Below are 27,778 nucleotides of genomic sequence, written 5' to 3'. Positions count from 1 at the left end.
GTTGGAAGGCAGTTTTTGTCAGCACCCGCCACCCAGACAATTGTAATTGAGAATTATAGTGTGAAAAGTTGCTCTGATACCCATCACCCATGTATTATTAATATAATGTGCCTTCCAACCCCCCCATACATTTTTTTCTGGAATAGCCCTAAACTAAATATATTGAAATAATTAACATGACATGACACCTAAACATGATGGTTTGAATGTGATAGGCACTTGTGGGCCTCTTGATTATTTAACTGGTAGTGAAACTGGTAGTGATTTCAATATGACACTATTCAAGCCATGCCCAGTTGTTGTGTGGAATCTCAATTGTTCAGGTGATGGGTATTTTGGTTTATTTCTTCTCATTTTAAACTTTTTGTCTAGAAGGGAATTTAAAGTTGATGGCAAATATTTGGTGGTATGTTAAATTTGTTCAAAGGTTTTGAGACTTCTTACAATTAAGAGCTTAACCATTAGTAAAGTCACTTGTCTTTTGTTGAAGATTATATCCTTTAAATGCTTGCTTTAAGGAGGTTCGCTACTCAGTTTCAAAATAACAAGCTTTTCATAACACTAGTATATATTGATAGGGGATTATTAAAGGAACCAAAAGAGCCAACAAAATATATAGGTCAATGTGCTTGTTTTTGAGTTATCAACCTTTGAAATTTTGGCGGGAAAATGTTCTCTCTTGATTTTTCATAGCTTTATCATTGACATGTTTATGTGCTCAAAAATCATTAAAAAATAACAAGGATTTTATAGGACTTTTACAAATGGCTTATAATTATACATGTAAAAGATTTATAAAAAGAAAAATGGGGGTCAATGGGCAAAATTTTTTAAGGCATTCAAATGGATAAAACTAGAAGATTCCGAAAATCTGACAAAAATTACAAAACATGATAAGCAAACATCCTTAAGGTGTTTGTGGTTGCTGTCTCATTGAGATATTACAATAACAATATATATGTTTTGGAGTATTATCATAAGAAGAAATTAGAGCACAATTAAAAAAGTTAAAAAGTTTATTCATAGATACAATTCATAGCACTCATATAACAATCGCACACCATTTTATGTCAGATCAAAACAAAAATCGAGTTAATGAAAATAATATGCAATTCTAAATTAGTCAATTTCTATCAGCTTGTTAGATAAGTATATACTCAGCAAAATCTCCATAAATAAATCTTTAAATTATATATACATTGTGCATACATAAAACATTTTCATGTACATGTACCTTTTGTTTTCAAAATATATATACATGTACACTTGATGAATAAAAAAGATTAGTTTACAGAAGAACATGAAACAAAAAGTTTTTTTTTTTTAAATTCCTCTAGATAAGGATAAAACTAGAAGTCTTACTGGTAATATTGACAGACCTGACATATGTATACTGTTGATTCAAACATTATAATAATATTAAGATGTTTTTTAATGCAAATAAATACTACATAATCAGCTGGTTTGTAATAATTACAAATCACATTTTCATATGTGATTTTCCTCCATAATTTAAAAAAAAATGGTTTAATAAGACTTCACATTTTTACAAATGGTCAAAGATTTGCAATAATAAATTCATGCATTAATTTTGAATTTGACAATAGTTATGTTAATATATGATTTTAACTTGCATGGTTTCAGGAAATAGACTATCAAATCATGTTCATTTCATGCACAATACAACTAAAATTTATTTTGTCAGGAGCTATTCAACTTTCTTATAAATTTTAGTTGATGAATCAGAGGAATATTTAATATTATCTAGGAACTACATAAACATGATAAATAACCTTTTTATTTTCCAAGAACTGACTGACAACTTTAAATCAAAAGCAAAATTTATAATTTAAACAGTTTTGCCAGAATCTTGATTAAATTTCCTCTAGTTCAAAATTCAAAATAGTAACATTTGGAGATTGATCAGCTATGGCAATTTTCTGAGAACCATCCAAAACAAATGGTTTCATCCAGTTAATTTTTCCAACATGTTGAATCTCAGCTATTTTAGCTGCTTCAGACACAGATTCATTTCTAACGTCCTCCCCATTTGTATGTCCATTTGAAGTTGCGTCTCCATTTGTAGCTGACTCTGTTTCTACTTGATCTGCCTTTTCTAAATCCCATATGCAAATGCTACAATCATTACCACCAGAAATTAACTTTTTATTTGACAGAAAGTGTACTTGAGATGTTCCTTGTGAATGAGCATGAAGACTATACAGTTCTCTAATATTTTTTCTTGAAATGTCAAAAACTGCTACATGTCCATTTTCTAAGGCTGCTGCTAAATAATGGCCATCTAATGATGCTGCAAGGTTGTGAACAAGGGGAGGATTAAACATATAAGCATCACCTTCTGCATTGACGCTCTGCAATTCTTGCATGTTAAACTGATCAACACATTTTGGGCGAGAAAAATCCCAATGGATTAATTTCGAGTCTAGGCCACCAGTGATTATCTCCCATGGTTTACGTGGTCGGAAACAAGCAGTAGAACAAATGTTTGTATGCTTTGATCGCAGTGTCTTGAATACTTTTTTGTCATATAAATCAACTATTTTTATCTCCCCTGAATCATCACATGCTGCTAAATATTTTTCTTTCTCATCCAATACAATCTGATTAATCTCTTCCTGATTAAATTCAAAACAATCAACTGGGTCTTCCAAGTTCTTAATGTCATAAACTTTAATTTTTTCATCAAAGGAAACATATAAAATATTCTCCTTCTCTTTAGAGAAACATACAGATGTACAACCAGTGTCAATATGTTCTATCTTTTTAAGAAGTGATCCATCCGATTTCCAAATACAAAGTTCTCCATTTTCACTACCACTTGCAAGAAAGGATGCCGTCTTATCGATGTCAACACAAAGAACAGATGCAGTATGACCTCCTGTTAATGTTGCTGTCATTCTAAAAACAGAAATAGATAGCAAAGATGTGAAGTTGATAACATTGCTTCTTTAATTTGGTCTTAAATAGAAAGTTGCCTCATTGGCAACCATACCACATATTCTTGTTTTTATATAGTTAAATTTCAATTTACAAAAGCTAAAATAATTGGGGAAATCATGATATTATCTACATTGCTATAAAAAATATAGTTTAAGTAATTTTTCAAAAAGTGAACAGCCTAAGTTGGTTTTAGATGTGTGTGCATTTGTTTACTTGATCTGATAGTTGTTACTTATACATTTATGTGTCATCATTAAGACAAAAAAATGTGCAAGGATAATGTTAAAATAATCTTCATTATTTCAGGTACAAATTAATTGAATTATTAATTTTGAATAGAACTATACTTTAAAGTCATAAGAAACCTCAAATTAAAAAAAAATAATGCATGTTTTTTATAACTCAATGGATAGTTTTCAATATAAAACTTATGTACATATATTTTTTTCTGAAGAAAATTCTTTAATTTGTTCATATTTAGAAGAAGTTTACTTTTTTTTAAATCCCCGACATATTTTCCATATGCAAAGTGACCTCAGTGTGACTCATCTCGTAAAAATCCAGTGATTGCAATATGCATGGATGTCCTTAAAATAAACTATTATCTGATTGTACATGTTAAACATGTGCTCAATATCCATACTTATTTGTTGTTTGTTGACAAACAGGTGACAATCGTTAAACTTTGGCTTCAAAACACGAACTTTAATTACATTGTACCTGCAATATTTTCACAACAATGACGAATTGAAAAACTAGAGGCTCTAAAGAGCCTGTGTCGCTCACCTTGGTCTATGTGCATATTAAGCAAAGGACACAAATGGATTCATGACAAAATTGTATTTTGGTGATGGTGATGTGTTTGAAGTTCTTACTTTACTGAACGTTCTTGCTTCTTACAATTATATCTATAATGAACTTTGCCCATTAGTAACAGAGAAAAATATTTGGTAAAAATTTACATAAATTTACCAAATTAATGAAAATTGTTAAAAATTGACTATAAAGGGCAATAACTCCTTAAGGGGTCAATTGACCATTTAGGTCATGTTGACTTATTTGTAGATCTTACTTTGATGAACATTATCGCTGTTAACAGTTTATCGCTATCTATAATAGTAGTCAAGATGATAACCAAAAACAGCAAAATTTCTTTAAAAATTACCAATTGGAGGGCAGCAACCCAACAACTGGTTGTCCAATTCATTTGAATATTTCAGGGCAGATATATATTGACTTGATAAACAATTTAACTCCTTGTCAGATTTCCTCTAAATGATTTGGTTTCAGAGTTATAAGCAAAAAACTACATTTTACCCCTGTTCTATTTTTAGCCGTGGTGGCCATCTTGGTTGGATGGCCAGGTCATCGGACACACTTTTCAAACAAGGTACATCAAAGATGATTGTGGCCAAGTTTGAATTAATTTGGCCCAGTAATTTCGGAGGAGAAGATTTTTGTAAACGATAACTAAGATTTACGAAAAATGGTTAAAAATTGACTATAAAGGGCAATAACTCCTAAAGGGGTCAACTGACCATTTCGGTCATGTTGACTTATTTGTAAATCTTACTTTGATGAACATTATTGCTGTTTACAGTTTATCTCTATCTATAATAATATTCAAGATAATAACCAAAAACAGCAAAATTTCCTCAAAATTACCAATTCAGGGGCAGCAACCCAACAACAGGTTGACCGGTTCATCTGAAAATTTCAGGGCAGATAGATCTTGACCTGATGAACATTTTTACACCACGTCAGATTTCCTCTAAATGCTTTGGTTTTTGATTTATAAGCCAAAAACTGCATTTTACCCCTATGTTCTATTTTTAGCCGTGGCGGCCATCTTGGTTGGTTGACTGGGTCACGCCACACATTTTTTTAACTAGATACCCCAAAGATGATTGTGGCCAAGTTTGGATTAATTTGGCCCTGTAGTTTCAGAGGAGAAGATTTTTGTAAAAGATTACTTAGATTTATGAAAAATGGTTAAAAATTGACTATAAAGGGCAATAACTCCTAAAGGGGTCAATTGACCATTTCAATCATGTTGACTTATTTGTAAATCTAACTTTGCCGAACATTATTGCTGTTTACAGTTTATCTCTATCTATAATAATATTCAAGATAATAACCAAAAACAGCAAAATTTCCTCAAAATTACCAATTCAGGGGCAGCAACCCAACAACGGGTTGACCGATTCATCTGAAAATTTCAGGGCAGATAGATCTTGACCTGATAAACATTTTTACCCCCGTCAAATTTCCTCTAAATGCTTTGGCTTTTGAGTTATAAGCCAAAAACTGCATTTTACCCCTATGTTCTATTTTTAGCCGTGGCGGCCATCTTGGTTGGTTGACCGGGTCACGCCACACATTTTTTAAACTAGATACCCCAATGATGATTGTGGCCAAGTTTGGTTCAATTTGGATTAGTAGTTTCAGAGGAGAAGATTTTTGTAAAAGTTAACGACGACGGACGACAGACGACGGACGACAGACGACGACGACGGACGCAAAGTGATGGGAAAAGCTCACTTGGCCCTTCGGGCCAGGTGAGCTAAAAATGACGATTATACGAAATTTATGCGAAAAAAATGATAAAATCGTGCATAGAAGACTTAGTTTTATGATGTTTGTATGCATTGATTCAAGAATTGGAATAACTTTATTTTTCACTGGTCACTCGTTTATTATGACTTTAAAATAGCATTTTTTTACAATAAACCTGACATGAGGATATGTTACATAATATTCATTCATTTGACATTTACATGAAAACGATCAGAATTTTTTTTCTTCAAATTTAGATATGTTGTTTCCTGTGACTAAATGCAGGTCAAGTTAAATTTTCATGATTTTAGCTTTTGTTGTTGTACATGTATTATTAGTGAACTCAGCAATCTTAATTTTAATATGATGACTTGAAAATAGAGAGAAAAAAACAGAAGCAATTTGTTTTGGTCACAAAGTTTCTGAAGACCAACAATGGTGCGGATTTGTATTTTCAAGGGTTGCAGAGTGTCTTGTCTCTGGATACCACGATTTCCCGAGAAATACGAGAAAAAGGTAATATCCCGAAAACAAGATGATATATCCCGAGAAAAAGATTTTTATTGGTGTTCAAGGTGTTTTTTTGCTTCAATTAATGTAACAGCATACAACGACTAAGGTTTATGGCTATCCGGGAGCTACTATCAAAAGGTTGATTACTGAAATTGAATCAGTCCTATTTGTACATTACGCGCCTCATGTTGTCATATGTCAAATTGGCTCAAACGATTGCAGTAATTTACAATTTGATGAGACTGCTTTCGAAAAGGACTTAAATACTTTTAATGGAGCTAGCCTTTCGAGGGGAGTTGCAATTGTATTCATGTCCGTTTTGCAGCGGTCTAGATTTCGCGTCCGACTGACTCCCGAAATATACAATGCTCGAAGAGACGTAGTTAATCGAATGATGTTTAACAAAGCTGAAATTGCATTTTTATTGAATAAAAACGAGTAATATCGATAAGTAGTATTCTTTCATATTGTCAAAAGTAGTAAACCACTATAAAAAGTAACATAACACCATAGAAAATCTTTTTCTTGGGATATATCATCTTGTTTTCGGGATATTACGTTTTTCTCGTATTTCTCGGGAAATCGTGGTACCGCTTGTCTCTTGATGCTATTTAGTCTAAACGTCATAATTATTTGGACTAGGTGTTATAAGTCGATTGCAATACGGTTAATAGTGATTAGTCTGCCATTGCCAAGGTGTAATTAGTTCAATTTTAATTTTTAATAGTTTCCTATGCCATTGAACGCCTCAAAGCCAGGATTGGTTGACCTTCATGGCAATGGCATAGTGGCTCAGTGCCAAAATATATTATTAGTGCCAGTGGCAGTGGTCCCCCAAAACCACAGGAGTTTGAAATCCTATCAATAAGGGGGTAAAAATATACCAAAGTCGAGAGAAGCTCTACTGTGATAGTCGACTTTGGTATATTTTTACCCCCTTATTGATAGGATTTCAAACTCTTGTGCCCAAAACTGACCTATAATATTCATAACCTATAAACTTTAAAATGTTCATTATGCAAAAGTTTCAAAGGTCAATTAGCTATTGCTGAGGGTGTGTCATGTATGTTATGTATTGTATATGAATATGTGCTAATATAGAACAATATTTCTTGCATACTTTAGTAATGTTGGTGCCTCATGTCATCCCCTTCATCTGCTTTTCGTAGGTTTTCTACGCTTTACCTTACATTTTAAGAAAAACGCTTAGATAATTCGAATGAAAACTGGATCGACTGATTTAGCTTGTGTTTGACTTTAACCAAAGAGCAAAGTAAAATTAGTAAAAATAAAATTTAAACCAGTCAAATAAAAAAAAATCGGATCTTTTCTATATCTGATATGAAAAACCTACTCAAAGATTTGGTTCCGAAGGGTTTGTTTGAGTTTTTGGGATAATATGGCTGCCAGCTGTTGTGGAGTGAAGAAACAAAAGCTGAACAATTCGATGCCCGCAGTTTGCTGCAACGGATCAGCCATACATCCCAATCATTATAAAAATGGCTATACTGTGTCATGTGTAGATATGTGTAATTTTTGTTTTGACGTTCTTCATAGTCACCTGTATAATTATGATCCGCCCAAGACTCCGTCTTTCACCAATGAAGCATAGTGAGTACAGTGGAAACCATAACAAAGAAGTTATTGATTTTTCTTAAAATAAGGAAATATAGAAAAGTAATGTTGAAAGATAGAAATGGGAATAATCTTGTTTTGAGAGAGAGAAAATATGACATAATTGCAATTTGTTGTTTTCAATATTTTTGTTTTGATATTTAACCAACAATACATTTATTATATTTGTTAGTACATTACATTCATATTTCTAATCAGCTGATCAGAAAATTATAAAGAGTGGAGGTTTGAAAAAAGATATATATTAAAAAATGTAAATGAATTGAAGTTTGTGTATCCTTTGTTTACAAACTGGTGACTCATAATTTATGTCCTTTGACTCTATTTACCTGCAGTAATCAGGTCATAACCTTTTCACCTATGGGTCAGTTAAGTCTTGTATTTGCATAATCATGTCTTAGCTATATATAGACTTTCACCTGTCATCTGAATAAATCTGGTCATGTTCAAAACTGACCAACACTGATCTTTGCTTAAATACATGTAGTACAGTATGATGCAGATGATTTCTGTATATATTTTAATATTGATTTCTCTTATGTTAAAAAGTTCAATATTTAATATGCATGAATTAAGATGGAACTTTAACTGGCTGTAAATTGTACATGTATGTATCTTAATTAAAGATACATGCAACTGAATCTTTGTGCAAACTTATTTCATTGAGAGACAATTTAAACATTGAAAAGTATTATCAAACAAGTCTAGACAGTTACTATACTGAAGAGACATGTACATGTAATGTCGAAATGCGATCTGGTGCAGGAAAGTTGGTACCATTTATGTTATTACTATACTCTAGTTTGTGTATTGACAACTGATTTTTATTCTCCAAACACAACACTGATTCTGATGTTTCTCATTGTTACACTGCTATTCACAGATTAATCTGAAAAAAACTCCCAAGTAAAAACTCCCAACTGGTGTATTTTATGGCTTGTTGATTTCAGGCAAAAGTAATATAAATGTATAAATCAACGATGCCTGATTGTATGGTATGCCGCTTTCGGGTCGATCCGGCCCCACGTCGATCCGGCCCAAGTCGATCCGTCCCACGTCGATCCGGCCCCACGTCGATCCGGCCCATATGTAAAGTCGATCCGGCCTCAAAAAAATTTTACAAGTTTTCAAGATTATTAGGTATAATTATATTTAAACGAGTATAAAAGAATTCAGACATCAACATTAATCAGCAGTTTCTTTCAATTGACCTAACAAGTCTTTCATCTTGTGTAATAACAAATAGTTACATACACACCGGTACAAGCCGATCCCGAAGCTGATACATACAAACTTTGTTTTTCTCAAATTGGTAATGTTGTTTGATTTGGCGAATCCTTTCTATAAAAGAGAAGACAGAATGCGTTTGTTTTAATATCACAATGGCTTTTTCTTGTTTGGTATGTGAGCAACATGTTAGACCTCGAAAGCATGCACTTCAGTGTGAGCAATGTTCAAAGTGGCAACATCGTCTCTGTAATACCGATAATATAGTGCATTTGTTCTTGATGAGCATACTCATATAACTTTTTTTTTATCTACACACAACTATTCAAAATATTGTCAAATTTAAGAAAAATATATTGACTATATTCGATATTACAAAAAAACAACAAGTGTTATAGAAGCCTAAATTTGACACTTTTTGCAAATTCCGTTTATATTGTTAAAATTTGTCACAAATTCCTCCATATAGTGAATATAGTTTATTCATATTTTATTATGGGGCCGTATCGACTTGGGGCCGGATCGACGTGGGCGGGATCGACTTGGGCCGGATCGACTTTGGGCCGGATTGACTTGGGGCCGGAACGACCGGATACCTGGTATGCCAGGACATGTGTAATCACAGGTCAACCTTCAGAAAGGTTTGCTATATACAAATTCTTGTTTTAACATGTTTAATGATGAAAGTTTCTTTCAATTCCCTTCCAAGATTTTTAGGAGATTTGCTAAATAGTATTTTGGCATGACACCAAGATTTAACACTGTTTTTGGAGTATGAGAATCAGCACTCCCTGTCTCTGTGTACATATCTACTGAACATTTTCAATCTTACAAAAATATGATGTTCATATTTTTTCTTATCATTTACAAACAGCAGCTCCTTGATACATGTATTTGGTGACAAGCTTTGTGGCTAACAGACTTGATTTTGTAAATAAGAAGCTAATCAAAAAACAGTTGAATAAAAATATGGATTAATGATTTTATTTTAAATGCATGTAAAATATTTCATTAAAATTTTAACTTGTGACATCTTATGTAAGAAGTTTTTGTTTTACAATTTAGTCCACTCTTTGTAACCTGGAAAATAGGCAGCAGTCGTCGTCTTCGTGGTTGTATTGGAACATTCACAGCTACTAACCTACATGGTGGTCTCAGGGAATATGCAGTTACAAGGTACACTGTTCAACATTCAACAATGAATTGACTTAAAGTAGCTCACAAAAATAAATCATCAAACATGTTAATTATAAGTTACTTTGATTGTAAAAATTATTATCTATATGCTTGAACTTTCTTCCTATTTACATGAAACCACAATGACTCTACATCAGCAGATTAATAAGGCTCTTCACGGTTAGTTCGGCTATATTGGATAGGGGGCAGATTTTCATATTGGAGGTAAAAATGGTGTGAAAAATATGGAAAAACATCATGAAAACAGAGCAGTTGCTTGGAAACACACATAGAATTTTCCATACTTTCATACTATTTCCACCTCTCTAAAAAATCTGCCTCCTATCCAATATGGCTGAACTAACCGTGAAGAGCCCTATTCATTGGCCTACATTGTACCTTTGAACGCTATGAATAGAAGACCATTAAATTTAAAAAGATATTTAATCTGAATCTAATGATCATTACAGAATATTTAAAAAGTAGGGCAAGAAGAATTATTTGTACTCCCAAAATGGATTTAGAGAATACAAAAATACAGGACAATTAATTATAAATATATATAACCCTTTTAAAAGTTGAAAGGTAATACTTTATACCACCCATAAATTGAAATTCTTTTTTTTTGTCACCAATATTCCAGTTCTTTATATTCATATCCCATTGTGTTTATTTTAAGTTGGAGCTTTAATATCGAAAGTGAATAAAAAAATAAATCACAATTGCAAGATGAAAGAGAGAAAAAAACACGACCTGTGAAATGCACCTTTCTTCTTGAAATACAGGAGTAGATTTCACCAAAAAACTTACGACTCAGATTTATCGTACATATACTGAATTGATCATGACTTACCATCAATCCTAGTCGTAAGTCTTTTTGTGAAATCGACTCCAGGCTCTCTGAAATCAATAGCAACACTAGAATAAGGTCAGAGTAAATACTGAGGTTAAAAATGTTACAGTTCACTAGTTCTTGCATCAAATGCTGTATTGCATTATTTCAGGTGAATGGTGAAACTTTTATGCTTTTTCTAATTGTATTTAACAATATTGTCTGACATTACCATTCCAGTGCAATGAAAGACAGTCGATTCAGTCCCATTACTAAAGAAGAGTTTAACAAATTGCACTGTTCTGTATCAATACTCACAAACTTTGAGGAAGCCAGGGACTATTTAGACTGGGAGGTAATTATTTAATATAGTATAAGTACAAGGTACCAGTATAATTGAGAGTTAACACTATGGGATTTATTTTCAAGTGGAATAGGATGGAAACTAGTTACAACAGATATTGCCGCTTTATTTTGTTTAGTATGCAAGTTAAATAAAATTACATTAGAAATCGATATTGTTATAGAACTGAGAATGAGTTAAATTTAACAACCAAAATTTGACTCGCTTTGCTGGAGGAAAAACCATCAGGGAAAACATATCTTGCTTGTGCAAAATTATTTCCTTGCTTTCATGGTGTCTCATTTGTTATGCGAGACAAATTGCTAGAAATTGGTTGATTATACACATTTTTGCTAGAGGCTTAATCACATATGCAATTGCATGAATAAAACAGAAAATAATTTTATCTAAGATAACATGAAGGCAAATAAACACACGCACCTGCTTTGCAGTATGCATGCTTAATTGGTGATCCATCAAGCATCATTATAATCAAGAGCTTGTGGTGTAGACATTGTCTGATAACCTTTAACTGTCATATTTGATCCATAGCTCATATTCATGTATTCATTGATTAAATAAAAATGCCATCATAAATAAACATACATGAACAATTTCATACAGATTTAAAATTACTAATTATAGAATGTTTGTTTCATTTCTGTGAGCTTTTTTTGAAATATTATATTTTTTGCTCACTTTGCCTGTCATCACTTAAATAAAAATGACTACAAGGACAGTGCTGTAAATATTTATCAAAGGGACCAGGCATATAATTTGATACACCTCTATTTCAAACATGCAGCCAACATCAATAAACTAATTATTCTGCCACTTTTGGATTTAAATAATCTACAAGGAAAAAGAGAAGATTGTGCTTTACAGATATTATATATGGTGAAGTTTAAAGCATCAAGGGCCCAGAGTTCATGGGGCTTATGTATATATATACTCAGTAAATGGAATACAAGTTTTCTGCTCAAATGACAAAATCCATAATTTTGATTGGTTGATTTTTGATTATAATGATCAGGCTCGAAAGTTTTATAACCAAAAGGTCTGGACAGTGGTGTGGTCAAGATTGACTTATGTAGGTGAGTCTTGAAACATTCAAGACTCCCAGCACTGGTGTCATTTGGTAATGCGTTCAATTAAACAATTTATTTAGATCACTTGGGCAATTGTTATTATAAAATTGTATAAAATTAATGAATTTATAATTGTATGATGAGAGAATGGTAAGATTTAGAAAGAAGATGAGGTCTTGCCTTGAATTGAGAAATATTAAGAACTAGGCAAACAAGTCTGTTTTGAAAATATGAAAGACCTACGCTATGGACTTTTAAGGGAAAAGGAAATAGTAAATGGTAAGCGAAGGTAATTAGAGAACCACCGCATACTATAGACATCAGCAAGGGTAACTGAAGTATAAAAATACTGTGAAGTTGACTGCAATAGTCCAATCTGAGGAAGAGTGGGACATCTGTCACTGCGTGTTTGCTGTTATTAAACATTGGAACTATTGTTCCAATTCTTTCCAAAGTCATGATCACCCTCAAGATCGTAGCAATCATGTTAGCCACTGAAATTATATACTCATTGAAATATTGTTCCCTTTACACTTCTAGTCTATGTCAGTAAGAGAAATACGGGGGAGTTTTAATTGGAACCCCCTCCTCTCTAAATGCGAATCTTAAATAATTGTCCACTTGCCTAACTTTTGTCTTACATAATTAAACACTTCATTACACAACTTAATACACAATTCTTAACCTCAATATTATGATAGATGTTTACCTATGTCTTTTATTCTAGTCACTCCATAAAACTGTTTTGATTCTTTCCTGTTCAACTGGATTGGGGATGTTAAATGCAATGCCTTATGTAGGTTATTGTCAAGCTCTAGGAACGGTCTGTTGGTGGCATGATGCAAGACAAAATTTCTTCTATCCAACAAGCCCTCTTTTTCCAGTGACAGACACAAATTTTCTACTTGCTTTGTAGAACCTACATGTACCAATTTGATTTATTTTGAATGTTTTCTTGTTTATAATATGCAAGAATTTTTTCCACTGGACGTTAGTTAAAATGCAAATCTATCATATTTTTTAGCGTTACTATCTTGTGATCATCTGATTAAGCAGAGTGTCAGCACTTTGATTCAAAGACTTTATACATGTGATAAATCAGCCTTTTTTCTTTGAAGTTTGTCAATTTAAATGTTTGGTTAAATATTAATGTTTGTTGATATTTTAGGTTGGTAAGCATGGGATCAGAATAGAATTTTTGAATGAAAAGGGTCACAAGAAAACTGCCACATATTTACCGGAGGTAGCTATAGAACAAGGTAAATAATGAATAAATAAGATTCAAGAACAAAATTACAGCCCATTACATTGAGTATGCAGAGCCTAGTCCAATAGACAGATAGATTGGTTATCTGTCAGACAAGTCTACTCTATAAGGAGGAAAGTTTGCCTAACTTAAAAATGACTTCACGGTTCAGCTAACAAGCAAGCTAACCTAAGATATTATCTTTTCCTACACACTCAATGAATTGTAAGTTATCCTCCTTCTACATGAATGTTTAATCCTTTTAAACCAGACTACATTATACACATTGGCAGATCCAGGGGGGGGAGGCCATCAATGCATTTGAATGGGAGCATATGGTTGGACCCCCCCTTTTTTACTCTGGGTTTGGAACCCCCCTTTTTCAAATGGCTGGATCCGCCCCTGAAACATGTCCATGGACTGACAATCTAGTATTTGTTGAGGAGTTATGAAATAAAGACAAAGGAAATAAATTAAGAAAGGAAGACTGCTTTACAAAAAAAAACGTGAAGATTTTTATAAGTGTTATCGACTAATATTATTCTATAAACAACCTCTGAGCCCAAGGTAGAAAATGAATGAAAATTTGAAAAAAAATCTATACTATTTTGTAGAATTTTAAACTAGAGGCTCTCAAGAGCCTGTGTCTGTGTCGCTCACCTGTTACTGTATTTACTGATTCAGCCATCTTGGTTGGTAGGTGGGGTCATTAGACACTTTTTTAAAATAGATACCCTAGTAATGATTGTGGCCAAGTTTGGTTAAATTTGGCCCATAGTTTTAGAAAAGAAGATTTTTGTACAAGTTACAAAAATGACAAAAAGTTGTTCAATATTGACGATAAAGGGCAGTAACTCTTTAAGGGGTTCTCTGACAATTTTGGTCATGTTGACTTATTTGTAGATCTTACTTTGCTGAACATTATTGCTGTTTACAATTTATCTCTATCTATTATAGTATTCAAGATAATAACCAAAAACTGCAAAATTTCCTTAAAATTACCAATTTTAGGGCAGCAACCCAACAACGGGTTGTAGGATTCAACTGAAAATTTGTGAGGGATAGATCGTATTCTGATGGACATTTAAATCTTGAAAGATTTGCCCTTAAAGTTTTAGTTTCAAAGATATAAAGCAAAAACTGTATTTTACCACTATGTTCTAATTTTAGCCATGTCGGCCATTTTGTTTGGTAGGTGGGGTCATGGGACACATTTTTTTAACTATTATTATTATACCACCATTATGATTGTGGCCAAGTTAGTTCAAATTTGGCCCAGTAGTTTCAGAGAAGAAGCTTTTTGTACAAGTTACAAAAAATGACGAAAAAGTTGTTAAAATTGACTATAAAGGGCAATAACTCCTTAAGGGGTTGACTGACAATTTTGGTCATGTTGACTTATTTGAAGGTCTTATTTTGCTGAACATTATTGCTGTTTACAGTTTATCTCTATCTATAATAGTATTCAAGATAATAACTAAAAACTGCAAAATTTCCTTAAAATTACCAATTCAGGGGCAGCAACCCAACAACAGTCTGTCCGATTCGTCTGAAAATTTCAGGGCAGATAGATCTTGACCTGATCAACAATTTTACCCCCATGTCAGATTTGCTCTAAATGCTTTGGTTTTAAATATGTAAGCCAAAATATACATTTTTCCCCTATGTTCTATTTTTTGCTGTGGCGGCCATCTTGGTTTGATGGCCAGGTCATCCGATACATTTTTATACGACCGCAAAAATTGAAAATTTTTTTGGTCGTATATTGGTATGATGTTGGCGTCGTCGTCATCGTCGTTGTCCGAATACTTTTAGTTTTCGCACTCTAACTTTAAATTGAACTTTGTTTGATTTCATCAAAAATTGAATAAGTGGGGTTCTTTGATATGCCGAATCTAACTGTGTATGTAGATTCTTAATTTTTGGTCCCGTTTTCAAATTGGTCTACATTAAGGTCCAAAGGGTCCAAAATTAAACTTAGTTTGATTTTAACAAAAAATGAATTCTTGGGTTCTTTGATATGCTGAATCTAAAAATGTACTTAGATTTTTATACGACCGCAAAAATTGAAAATTTTTTGGTCGTATATTGGTATGATGTTGGCGTCGTCGTCGTCGTCGTGCAAATACTTTTAGTTTTCGCACTCTAACTTTAGTAAAAGGGAATAGAAATCTATGAAATTTTAACGCAAGGTTTATGACCACAAAAGGAAGGTTGGGATTGATTTTGGGAGTTTTGGTCCCAATATTTTAGGAATTAGGGGCCAAAAAGGGCCCAAATAAGCATTTTCTTGGTTTTCACACTATAACTTTAGTTTAAGTAAATAGAAATCTATGAAATTTTAATACAAGGTTTATGACCACAAAAGGAAGGTTGGAATTGATTTTGGGATGTTTGGTTCCAACAGTTTAGGAATTAGGGGCCAAAAAAGGGCCCAAATAAGCATTATTCTTGGTTTTCACACAATAACTTTAAATTAGTATAAGTGAATAGAAATCAATGAAATGTAAACACAAGGTTTATGACCACAAAAGGAAGGTTGGAATTAATTTTGGGAGTTGAGGTCCCAACAGTTAGGAATTAAGGGCCAAAAAGGGGTCCAAATAAGCATTATTCTTGGTTTTCGCACCATAACTTTAGTATAAGTAAATAGAAATCTATGAAATTTAAACACAAAGTTTATGACCATAAAAGGAAGGTTGGGTTTGATTTTGGGAGTTTTGGTCCCAACAGTTTAGGAATAAGGGGCCCAAAGGGTCCAAAATTGAACTTTGTTTGATTTCATAAAAAATTGAATAATTGGGGTTCTTTGATATGCCAAATCTAACTGTGTATGTAGATTCATAATTTTTGGTCCCGTTTTCAAATTTGTCTACATTAAGTCCAAAGGGTCCAAAATTAAACTAAGTTTGATTTTAACAAAAATTGAATTCTTGGGCTTTTTTGATATGCTGAATCTAAACATGTACTTAGATTTTTGATTATGGGCCCAGTTTTCAAGTTGGTCCAAATCAGGATCCAAAATTATTATATTAAGTATTGAATTTTCAATTGCACAGTATTCAGCAATAGCAAGAAATCTTCAATTGCACAGTATTGTGCAATAGCAAGAAATTTTCAATTGAACAGTATTGCACAATAGCAAGAAATTTTTGTAAAAGTTTACGGACGACGGACGCAGGACGATGGACGACGGACGCCAAGTGATGAGAAAAGCTCGCTTGACCTTTCAGGTCAGGTGAGCTATAAAGTGATTAAATTAAGTGTTCACAATCAAAAGGTATTTGCTCTGATGTACAATTTAACCTTATTCATTGTTATAAATATTTTCGAGCTAAAACTTAAACAATTCTGTTGACTTTCCAGGCTGGGATGCAGTACAGACAATAGACTCTCTTCTTCGCAAAGGAGGTTTGAGGGGACCAATTAACAATGAAGTCCGTAGAAATATAAAATTGACTCGTTATCGAAGCGAGAAAATAACTATAAGTTATAACGACTATTTAGGTCACAGACAAAATGGACATGCATGATGATAGCTTTGTACAGCAGGGATCCAGTAGCTCAACTCATTCTCACAAGGACCACTGAAGAAACCATTATACAGGAAACCAGATCTTGTATGCATGATTTCGAATCTAATTATGACTTTCTCATCAGTTAATAAATATGTTAAGTGATGTTGGCTCATCTGAAAACAAAACCATTGACAAACATTGGTTTATTGAAAAGTTTGTCAAATAAGCTTTAGTTTTATGTGTATATTAAACCTTCAAAATATTATACACCCATCTATACACCCATCATATTTACGATCAGTAATACTCTTTTTAGCAAAATATAAAATATTTTAAAATTTAACAAAGCCATTTGTGATCTCTCAAATAGTTTTTAGTCAAATTTGAAACCAACCTTTTACATGTTTTAGGAAATATATTTAGCTTGTACAATTTTTACTCAACAAAATTTTGGGTTTTTTTTGTTTTTTTTTACATGAGAAAAGGTTGCATTAAGAAATTTTGTAAGGATTTTTCCTCAGAAACTCTTGATAAACATATATGATTGATTGATTAAAAAATTGATTGTGGTTTTTCATCCCATATGCACACATAGTCTTTGTCACTGCAAGAACAATTAACCTGTATGTATGTATGATTTCATTGTTTACCATGTCTTGAATGTAACTTAAAAGATACTTATCAATCAAAATACAAACCTATAAACACAATCAGCTGCATATCAGGGTATAGTGTTTGGTAACACCTTTCATGTTTGCATGATCATGGAATATTCAAGTCATGTACGTAAATATGTTAAACAGTTTCATACATCGTTTCTGTTTCATTCGTATGATCTCATTCTTGTCTTTGAAAGTAGAATCAGACATTTTATGAGCATACTTCTGCTTTCAATTTGACCAAGAACATAATTTAGCAGTGCATCTCTAAGTCATTATCCTTAAGAGGCCTTTTTAAACTGTGTACTGTTTTAAGTTAGTAATCATGCAAAGAATCTCATTTGCTCTACATATATATGTATATGCTCTTGTTACTGTAAATTCATGAATTATTGCAATATTTTTATTATTGAGAAAAATGTGACATGGTTATAATCGCAAAAATTAAATTCACAGTTTAGTCGAAAATGACAAACTTGCAATAATTTCTGACTTTACAGTATATCATTCAATTCTAAAGATATATTTGTTTAGAATTTAATTTTTTAAAGAGGAGAATGAAATTGACATGAATTTTTTTTTTTACTTTATTGTTAAACGTTTGATCCTTTTGAAAATATTGTGTTGCTTCACGACTAACAGAATGTAGAAAGACATTGTGCTGACCCAAAAAGACAAATTTTATTCCTAGCTGAGATGATAAAATGTATGGTAGGCTTGTAAATCATTTACCGGTACTGATCAGCATTGATATGCAATTTTTTATTGAAATGAAACATGTTTTCATCATGAAGATCTGATGACAGAATTGTGTTTCATTTGCAAATTTGCAAAACAAAACCATCATCATAGTTTACAAGAATATTGGTAATGTTATTTTGCAGTAAGGCATAGTAGATAGTTATAGATTATCAACTAGTTTGTCTTCACATGAAATTATTTTTTAACAAATCTAATTTGTTAATCTAAAAATTAATCATTTGATCAACAATTATTTTTTCATTCAAATCATTAACTGAAAAAATATTTGAAAATTCAAATTTCTGTCAGATATAGTTAATGAAATCAAAAGAGCAAAATCTGGTCTTATAACTTAATTAATATCTCAAATTTAATTCAACCAATAGAATTGTTTATTTTTGACCAACATTTTTGCATTTATTAATGCAGTCTCAGGGATCACTTATTTACATGTTTAACATTTATTGTGTACAGACTTTACCACAAAAACATGCAAGCAATAATATTTTCAAACCACCAACCTAAGTATAATATGTCCAATTTATCTTATTTTCCTGGCTCATTTATACTTCCAAAGTGACAACAATGTCCTCTTGACAGTCAGTCGCATGTGAAAACCATAAAATCTTAAATTTTTAAGATATGTTGTCCAAGTAAAGGTATGAATGAGCTCTATTAGTTAAAAAAAAAATGGAAAAAAAATAGAAAATAATTAAACTTCCAATAATGGGTTAGAAATTTATATTCACTACAAATGTTTACACAAAAACATGTAACTTTTAAAAGGAGAGAATGTTATTTTTGTTCTTTTTACATTTAGTGTAGTTTTCATGGACTAAATGCTATAAAAGTCCTTTTGCATTTTTTGTCTTAGTTAGATTTATTGCCTAGTTGTTTGAAATTGTGATGTTTGTAATTTCCATGAGTTATCATTGTTATTAGAGCTAAAGGTCCTTGGCTGTACAAATAATATTAGGATATTTCAATATATTTGTCATTTATATATTCAAAATATTGTTAAACATTAGTATATATCTAGAGTTGGTTAAATGTTTGAATTTTATACTTAATTCATATTTTATGTGTGCATGTTTTAGTGTGTTTCAATTTTATGTGTTGTTGGTACATTCTGTCAGTTAAGTGTGTTCCAAGATGGAAGGTTTTTATGCTGAATTATTTTGATTCTTTTTATTTTACAAATGCTACTTCTCAGGATTGCAGTTTATAAATTATTGCCATGCTGTACTGCTGAATTTAAGGATAATGGTTAAATGACAGTAGATTGATTAAAAATAGTGATTTAAAAAAATCCAAACTGAACACCTTAATAATTACTTGCATTAGCAATCCTGTTTTAATTGGGGAGATTTCATTCAGAAATATTGTGGTTTACAATTTATTTTTGAAAATAAGTTGAAAGTCCAGTACTGTCATTTGCTTTTCCTTTCAGTTACGAATAGAAAAAATGTATATACTTTTATTTAAGGTTTACTTTTGGATATTTTAACTTTGATTTTGATACATTTATTTTAATATATCTAAATTCGAAAAATGTTTTCCATAACTGCTTATTATTATTTAAATGGGTATCACGAATATTTCAACTGTATGCTTATACTGCATCATAAAATCATTAGACAAAAAAATATTCTACCAACAAATCTATCTAGTGAAATTAATTTGAATTCAATTTATACAAAAGTATCTCTATGCTTTGTTTTTAAATCTACCAAATCCTACAGCAGTCAGCAGAGAATTAATCATGAATGATAAAGGGATAATTAATAAGAAAAAGGAATCTTAAATATTACTCTTAGAACTCCCAAAAGCAGGTTGTGATAGGTGTTTAAAATTCATGAAACATTGGTACAAGTGAGCAAATGTTATTTTAAGTCATGAACAAATGTTAATTTTTGTTTTATATTAATTATGAATAAATAATTGGACATTTTCATACTGTTTGAAGAGTTGGTCTTGAAAGATCTCTCTGTTTTTCTTATGTTTTATAAAGTTGTGAATGGTATACGAGTTTTTATATTGTCAGTATATTGTATGAATTGTGGCAATGGTCACACAAATTAAGCTTCTAAATGATATTTTAGGGTTATGATGTATGAAGGACTGATTATATATGAATGAGTGTCAAATAAAATAAAATTGAAATAATACTTTGTGTTATAACTTTTCTTGACACCTAAGACAAATGCTTGGAAGCCTGGCATCCATAGGGTATCTAGTTTTAAAGTATTATCAAAAGATTTGATTCTGTAAAAGTCATTGCTGATGTTTGAAAATTAGAACAAAGGGTAAAGTGACACTTGTATATCTCAATAACTAAAGAAGATATAGAAAAACTAAAGGATAAAAAATTATGAGCAGGATAAAGTTTTTATACGACTGCCAAAAAAAATTTTGTGTCGTATAATGGTGTCATGTCGTCTGAGTCGTTGTCTTCCAAAGACGTATTTTGTTTCCGGACAATAACTTTTGTTTTAGTAAATGGATCTCTATAATTTTTTACCAGAAGGTTTAATACCACTAAAGGAAGGTTGGGATTGATTTTGGGGGTTATGGTCCCAATAGTTTAAGAATGAGGGGCCATAAAAGGTTGTAGTTTTCAAACAATAACTTGTGATTAAGTGTATGAATTTCTTTGAAATTATACCACTAGTTTCCATATCATGAAGGGATGTTTAGTATTGACTTTGGTGGTTATCACTCAACATTTTAAGCTCACCTGGCCCAAAGGGCCAAGTGAGCTTTTCTCATCACTTTGCGTCCGTCGTCGTCGGCGTCCGTTGACAGCGTCCGTTGTCAGCGTCCGTTGTCGTTAACTTTTACAAAAATCTTATCCTCTGAAACTACTGGGACAAATTTAACCAAACTTGGGTTGCTGCCACCAAATTAGTAATTTTAAGGAAACTTTTGCAGTTTTTGTCGAGCCTGCAACTTTTGTTGCAGAAAGCTCGACATAGGGATAGTGATCTGGCGGCGGCGGTGTTAGCTAACTTCTTAAAAGCTTTATATATTAGAAGGTGGAAGACCTGGATGCTTCATACTTTGTATATAGATGCCTCATGTTACGAAGTTTCCGTCAGTCACATGTCCAATGTCCTTGACCTCATTTTCATGGTTCAGTGACCACTTGAAAAAAATGTTCAAATGTTTTGTAATGTTGAATTCTCTCTTATTATAAGTATTAGGATAACTATATTTGATATGTGCGTACCTTGCAAGGTCCTCATGTCTCAGACAGTTTTCACTTGACCTCAACCTCATTTCATGGATCAGTGAACAAGGTTAAGTTTTGGTGGTCAAGTCCATATCTCAGATACTATAAGCAATAGGGCTAGTATATTCAGTGTATGGAAGGACTGTAAGGTGTACATGTCCAACTGGCAGGTGTCATCTGACCTTGACCTCATGGTTCAGTGTTTATAGTTAAATTTTTGTGTTTTGGTCTGTTTTTCTCATACTATATGCAATAGGTCTGCTATATTTGTTGTATGGAACGATTGTAAGGTGTACATGTCTAGCGGGCAGATGTCATGTGACCTTGACCTCATTTTCATGGTTCAGAGGCGGATTTAGAGGGGGGCCCAGGCCCCCCTTTTTGGAATAAAATTGTGTTGCCTATATAGGGAATCACTGAAGCGTGACTGGAGCAGGCCCCCTCTTAGGTCAGTCAGTGGGCCCCCACTTATGAAAATTTCTGGATCCGCCACTGTGGTTCAGTGGTCAAAGTTAAGTTTTTGAGTTTTGGTCTTTTTATCTAATACTATATGCCATAGGTCAACTATATTTGGTGTATGGAAATATGGTTATGATCTTTATGTCAGTCGCAAAGGTTTTATTTGACTGTGACCTCATTTTCATGGTTCATTGCACAGTGTTAAGTTTTTGTGTTTTGGTCTATTTTTCTTAAAACTATAAGTAATAGGTCAACTATATAGGTTGTATAGAAGCATTGTTAGCTGTACATGTCTGCCTGGCATGGTTCATCTGACCTTGACCTCATTTTCAAGGTTCATTGGTGTATGTTTAATTATCTTGGTTAATGTTAAGTTTATGTGACAGTTGTTATAAAGCTTAGCTTTATACTTAGGACTATCAACATAATATCAATGATTAGTATAGAAGGCGAGACATTTCAGCGTGTGCACTCTTGTTGGTTATTATCTTGAATATTTTTATGGATAGAGATAAAATGTAAACAGCAGTAATGTTCAGCAAAGTAAGATCTATAAAAAAGTAAACATGACCAAAATTGTCAGTTGACCCCTTAAGGAGTTATTGTGCTTTATAGTTAATTTTAAACCATTTTCAAAAATTTTAGTATTCTATTAAAAAATCTTCTCCTCTGAAACTACTGGGCCAAATTTAACCAAACTTGGCCACAATCATCATTGGGGTATCTAATTTAAAAAATGTGTGGTGTGACCTGGCCAACCAACCAAGATGGCCACCATGGCTAAAAATAGTACATAGGGGTGACATGTAGATTTTGGCTTATATCTCTGAAACCAAAGCATTTAGAGCAAATCTGACAAGGGATAAAATTGTTTACCAGATGAAGATCTATCTGCCCTGAAATTTTCAGACAAATCAGACAACCCCTTGTTGGGTTTCTGCCCCAAAATAGTAATTTTAAATAAAATTTTGCAGTTTTTGGTTGTTATCTTGAATATTATTATAGAGATAAACTGTAAACAGCAATAATGTTCAGCAAAGAAGGGTCTACAATGGTCTACAATTAAGTCAACATAACCAAAATTTTCAAATGACCCTTTAGGGAGTTATCGCCCTTTATAGTCCATTTTTAACAATTTTCATAAATTTTTGTAAATTTTTAGAAAATATTTTCCACTGTAATTACTGGGCAAAGTTCATTATAGATCTAGATAATTGCAGCAACAAGAATGTTCAGTAAAGTAAGATCTACAAACACATCACCATCACCAAAACACAATTTGTCATGAATTTATTCGTGTCCATTGTTTAATATGCACATAGACCAAGGTGAGCGACACCGTCTCTTGAGAACCTCTAGTTTAGAACTAGGGGCAAAAGGGCCAAAAAAGGGGGGAAACAAGGGTTTTCTGGTCAATGGACAATTAAGACAATTTTTAAAAGCAGTGTAAGGGAGGTAATTCAAAAAAATAAACATACAATGTTGAGTATGTTCAGATTTACCTCCCGTACACTTCTTGTAAATTATGTATAAAGAAATATCAGGTTTTGGAATAATTGCAAAAAAAGGGGGGGCAGTTTTCATTTTTTCCCTAAAAATTTCTCCAATTCCAAATCAAATTTTTGAAAAGTTTGAAGAAGAAATCTTTAATTGCACAATATTGCACAATAGTTTTGTAAGATATTGACATTTGTTTTCTGTCAGAAATTCTTATTATGTCAAAAAATGTGATCACAATCCAAATTCAGAGCTGTATAAGCTTGAATGTTGTGTCCATACTTAGTTTAAACATATTTATTTATAGTGGATTGGGAAACAAGTTTTGCAACTTATATTAATCCCTTTCCACTTTGCAGGTGCGATTGCTGTCTTGTAGCGGCATTAGCCTACTCTTGTCCATACTTGCCCCAACTGTTCTGGGTTAGACCTCTGCAGTCGTATAAAGCTGCGCCCTGCGGAGCACCTGGTTTGTTAATGTGTCCAAAAAAGTATAACTGTGAGAAAGAAATGTTTAAAAGTAAAAATGATCAGAGTAATAAGATCTACAAATAAGCGAAACATGGGACAAATTATCATGTGTACCCTTCTTTGCAGAAACAATTGCAGATAGAAAATTGTCTAGTGAAGTAAGATCTACAAGATCAACATGTCTAAAATAGTAAATTGCCCTCTTATAGGAGTTATTGCCTAAGCCATATCAAACATTATTTAGCCCAATTATGCAGAAACTGGAAATAGCAAACATGTTCAATAAAACAGGAATTAGAAATAAGTCAACATGGTCAAAATCTCAAATTGACCCCTTACAGGGGTTATTGCTCTTGAAAGATGGTTCTTACTTATTTTTTTGGCAAACATTAGATAAATAGTGCAACAATGGAACAATTTGTACAATAAAGTTTACCAATTTAAGATTGTCAATTGACATAGAGTTATTACCTTAAAAGATGAATTTTAGCCATGTCTGTGTGTTAGTTTGCAAAAAGTGTAATCGATTTCAGAACTGTTAAACATAATTTTCAAATCTCATATATTTATCAGGTGAAAAATTTAGGTTCTTCTAGAGGTTACTTGTCATGGACAGAAGAAAAAAACCTAACATAACACTTTACATGGTGTATGTAATGATTTTAAAGTGTACATATATCATCTGACCTTGACCTCATTTTCATGGTTTTTTGGGAAGTGATAAGTTTCTGAGATTGATTTGTTTCTCTGAATCTATAAGCAAAGGGTCAACTGTATTTGTTGTATGAAATGATTGTAAGGTGTTCATGTCTGCAGGTGTTTATCTGACCTTAACCTTATGGTCATCGATCATCGATAATGTTGAGTTTTTAAGTAAAGATTGCATGAAATGCAATCAAAACCTTATGGGACTGACTTGATATCTAAATGTCCCAAGGCTGATCACTACCTTTTTTGATACACAAAATATAGTGCATCGATCATAACATTCTATTCAATATATGCTCAGATATTCAAGGCACAAAATGATCTTTAACTTATCAAGAAAACTACATAACTTTTGCAAGGTGTAGGAATCTAAAAATATAGATTATGTCTTCCCACTGATAAATTACAGCAATCTTTACCATCGGTGCTTTGATTGTAATATTTGTAGTAAAACATTTATTTTAGATACTTTCAACATTAACTCAATCATGGTCAGAAAAGCCTGGCGGATCCCCATTTTTACGATCAATGCATTTGAATGGGAGCATATAGTTGGCAGGGGCGGATGCAGGAATTTTCGAAAGGGGGGGTGCTAACCCAGGGCAAACAGGGCAAAGGGGGGGGGGTGCAAAACATATGTCCCGATACAAATGCATTGATCGGCAAAAATAAAGGGGGGGGTGCGCACCCCCGGAACCCCCCCCTTTTAAAATGATGGGATCCGCCCCTGGTTTACTCTCTTGTATTGACACAAAATTGGGCTAGTTATTATTATAACACATGTGTTTAGGGTGATGAGGGACACATGTGTGTTCACCAACTGTGCCAGAGGGACACATACATTGTATTTCCATGTTTTAATATATGCAAGCTTCTCCTCTTTGCTTAATTGTCTTTTTTTTTTTTCGAATAAAAGACCAATGATTAAAAAATTCGTTCGCTAGACATAAGTGTTCATCGAATGAATAACTTGTTATTCCAAAATACTGATATATATACAATCTCGCTATCATTTATATGGTTATATTTATAAATTTACTGTTTAAAATTTTTTGAATTTTTTGAAATACTAAGGCTTTTCTACCTCAGGCATAGATTACCTTAGCTGTATTTGGCAAAACTTTTAGGAATTTTGGTTCTCTATGTTCTTCAACTTCGTACTTTATTTGGCCTTTTTAACTTTTTTGGATTCGAGCGTCACTGATGAGTCTTTTGTAGACGAAACGCGCGTCTGGCGTATATACTAAATTTAGTCCTGGTATCTATGATGAGTTTATTTAAATGAAAAGTTTAAATCGTCAATAGTCGAAGACACGTATTATGTATATAGTGGTTGGCCGCTTTGGAATTCGTTTCACAGATGACAGCAGAGATGTCCCTTTCGCATCTCTTTTGCTGTGTCATGGTTATGTGTCACATACGTCTACGTGTGCAGTGGCAGGTTTCATCTTATTCATATTCTGGTATTTCAAAAATGATTGCATAATGTAAAAGTGATTGCACCATACAAATTGCTTGGAAAGCTTTTCATCTACAAAATGTTCTTTTACCTCGAGATTTGTTTTGTCTAAAAATAAAATAAAGAAAATTATTGTACGATTGCCATTGGACTAAAGATATATTCACCAGAGTTAAACGGACAAGAACTGAAAGAACAGTCGGCCTTCAACAATAAGCGACACCCATACCGTGTAGCTAGCTTTAAAATGCGCCAGAATGGCAAACCCCGAAACAATTCGAATAAGAAAACCAGAAAAAAAACAATGGTCTGATTTGAGATAAAAACAACAAACGAATACCAACGAAATATATACTTATTTACATGATTATATATATATTGAAACAGCTGACACGGAATGGGATTTGGCTATTAGAAATGTTTTAAATGTAAAAGAAAAAAATGACTCTAAAATCAGTTGGAAATTCACCAGAACGCCACTAAGCTCACAAAATAACACATATGTTATAACAAAACGGAGAAAAAAACCACTTAGTCAAGGTACATAAGAGTAATCGCCGTTACAGCACGCTAGTCAGTCAAAGCTAATTCCAACTAATAATTTAGCAAGGTTTCCCCCAGTCTGTCATAACAGTTACGAATCAAAAAAATATCAGTGCATTTCATTACCGTTATGACTTTGAGTGTTCCCTGTTTCAATTGTGTGTCAAGTTCATGTTTATGCAGATAATCATCTTCAAAGCCTTGAGCTATTGCTAATAACGGAAAAACACGAATATGAAATTCAGAAATGTTCTTAATTCGATATAAAGTAAAACATTTTAGTAGTTATTAAGTATATTTGTGACTCGCCGGGATATAGCCTTTTTGTGCTTCCGCGGCGTAAAGCAACTAACAATCAATCAATCAAGTATATTTGTAAACAAAAATAATCTTATACAAGTAACAAACCTCAGTACACATTTGAAGATTGGAGATTTCAAGGTGAGAAGCAACAAAGCGGTCTACGTATAACTCTGTTGTGCTTCTTTGTTACATTTGTTGTTTTATAGTGATTAAGATGATAACACAATGTTGACTGCTGTACCCCTATTTTTTGACATTTTTACCTATTTTGTCTGTTTGTTTTGTTCACGCATCGGTGACAATATAATGGAATTTGATGAGACTGTCATACAAGTGAGAGGTTTAGCTAGCTATAAAACCAGGTTCAATCCACCATTTTCTACATTTGAAAATGCCTGTACCAATTCAGGAATATGACAGTTCTTGTCCATTTGTTTTTGATGCATTTTGTTTTTTGATTTTGCCATGTGATTATGGACTTTCCGAATTGATTTTCCTCTGAGTTCAGTATTTTTGTGATTTTACTTTTTAATAAACTACACTGGTTCAAACCGAATTTTGATAAATTTTGCGAAAAATATTTCTAACTTCTTTTAAGTTTCATTGGCAAA

At 32.6% G+C, this 27,778-nt stretch overlaps 2 protein-coding genes across 2 annotated transcripts; one reads left to right on the top strand and one right to left on the bottom strand.

Moving 5' to 3' along the window:
* Positions 1–1,002: 1,002 nt before the first annotated feature.
* Positions 1,003–7,294, bottom strand: LOC143068483 (WD repeat-containing protein 53-like). Its single transcript, XM_076242578.1, has 2 exons — positions 7,151–7,294; positions 1,003–2,919 (listed from the first exon to the last, which is right to left on the bottom strand). Exon 2 carries the CDS (start codon positions 2,916–2,918, stop codon positions 1,875–1,877), a length of 1,044 nt encoding a protein of 347 aa, XP_076098693.1. The 5' UTR covers position 2,919; positions 7,151–7,294; the 3' UTR covers positions 1,003–1,874.
* Positions 7,295–7,401: 107 nt separating this feature from the next.
* Positions 7,402–20,663, top strand: LOC143068485 (nuclear protein AMMECR1-like). The gene is made up of 5 exons (XM_076242580.1): positions 7,402–7,641; positions 9,958–10,068; positions 11,141–11,255; positions 13,500–13,590; positions 16,944–20,663. Exons 1-5 carry the CDS (start codon positions 7,430–7,432, stop codon positions 17,108–17,110), a joined length of 696 nt encoding a protein of 231 aa, XP_076098695.1. The 5' UTR covers positions 7,402–7,429; the 3' UTR covers positions 17,111–20,663.
* Positions 20,664–27,778: the final 7,115 nt, after the last annotated feature.

This window comes from Mytilus galloprovincialis, chromosome 3, assembly GCF_965363235.1.
Source record: "Mytilus galloprovincialis chromosome 3, xbMytGall1.hap1.1, whole genome shotgun sequence".
Taxonomy (NCBI): Eukaryota; Metazoa; Mollusca; class Bivalvia; order Mytilida; family Mytilidae; genus Mytilus; species Mytilus galloprovincialis.
Note: the sequence above shows the minus strand (reverse complement) of the source record. Positions and strands in the feature narration are given on the sequence as shown.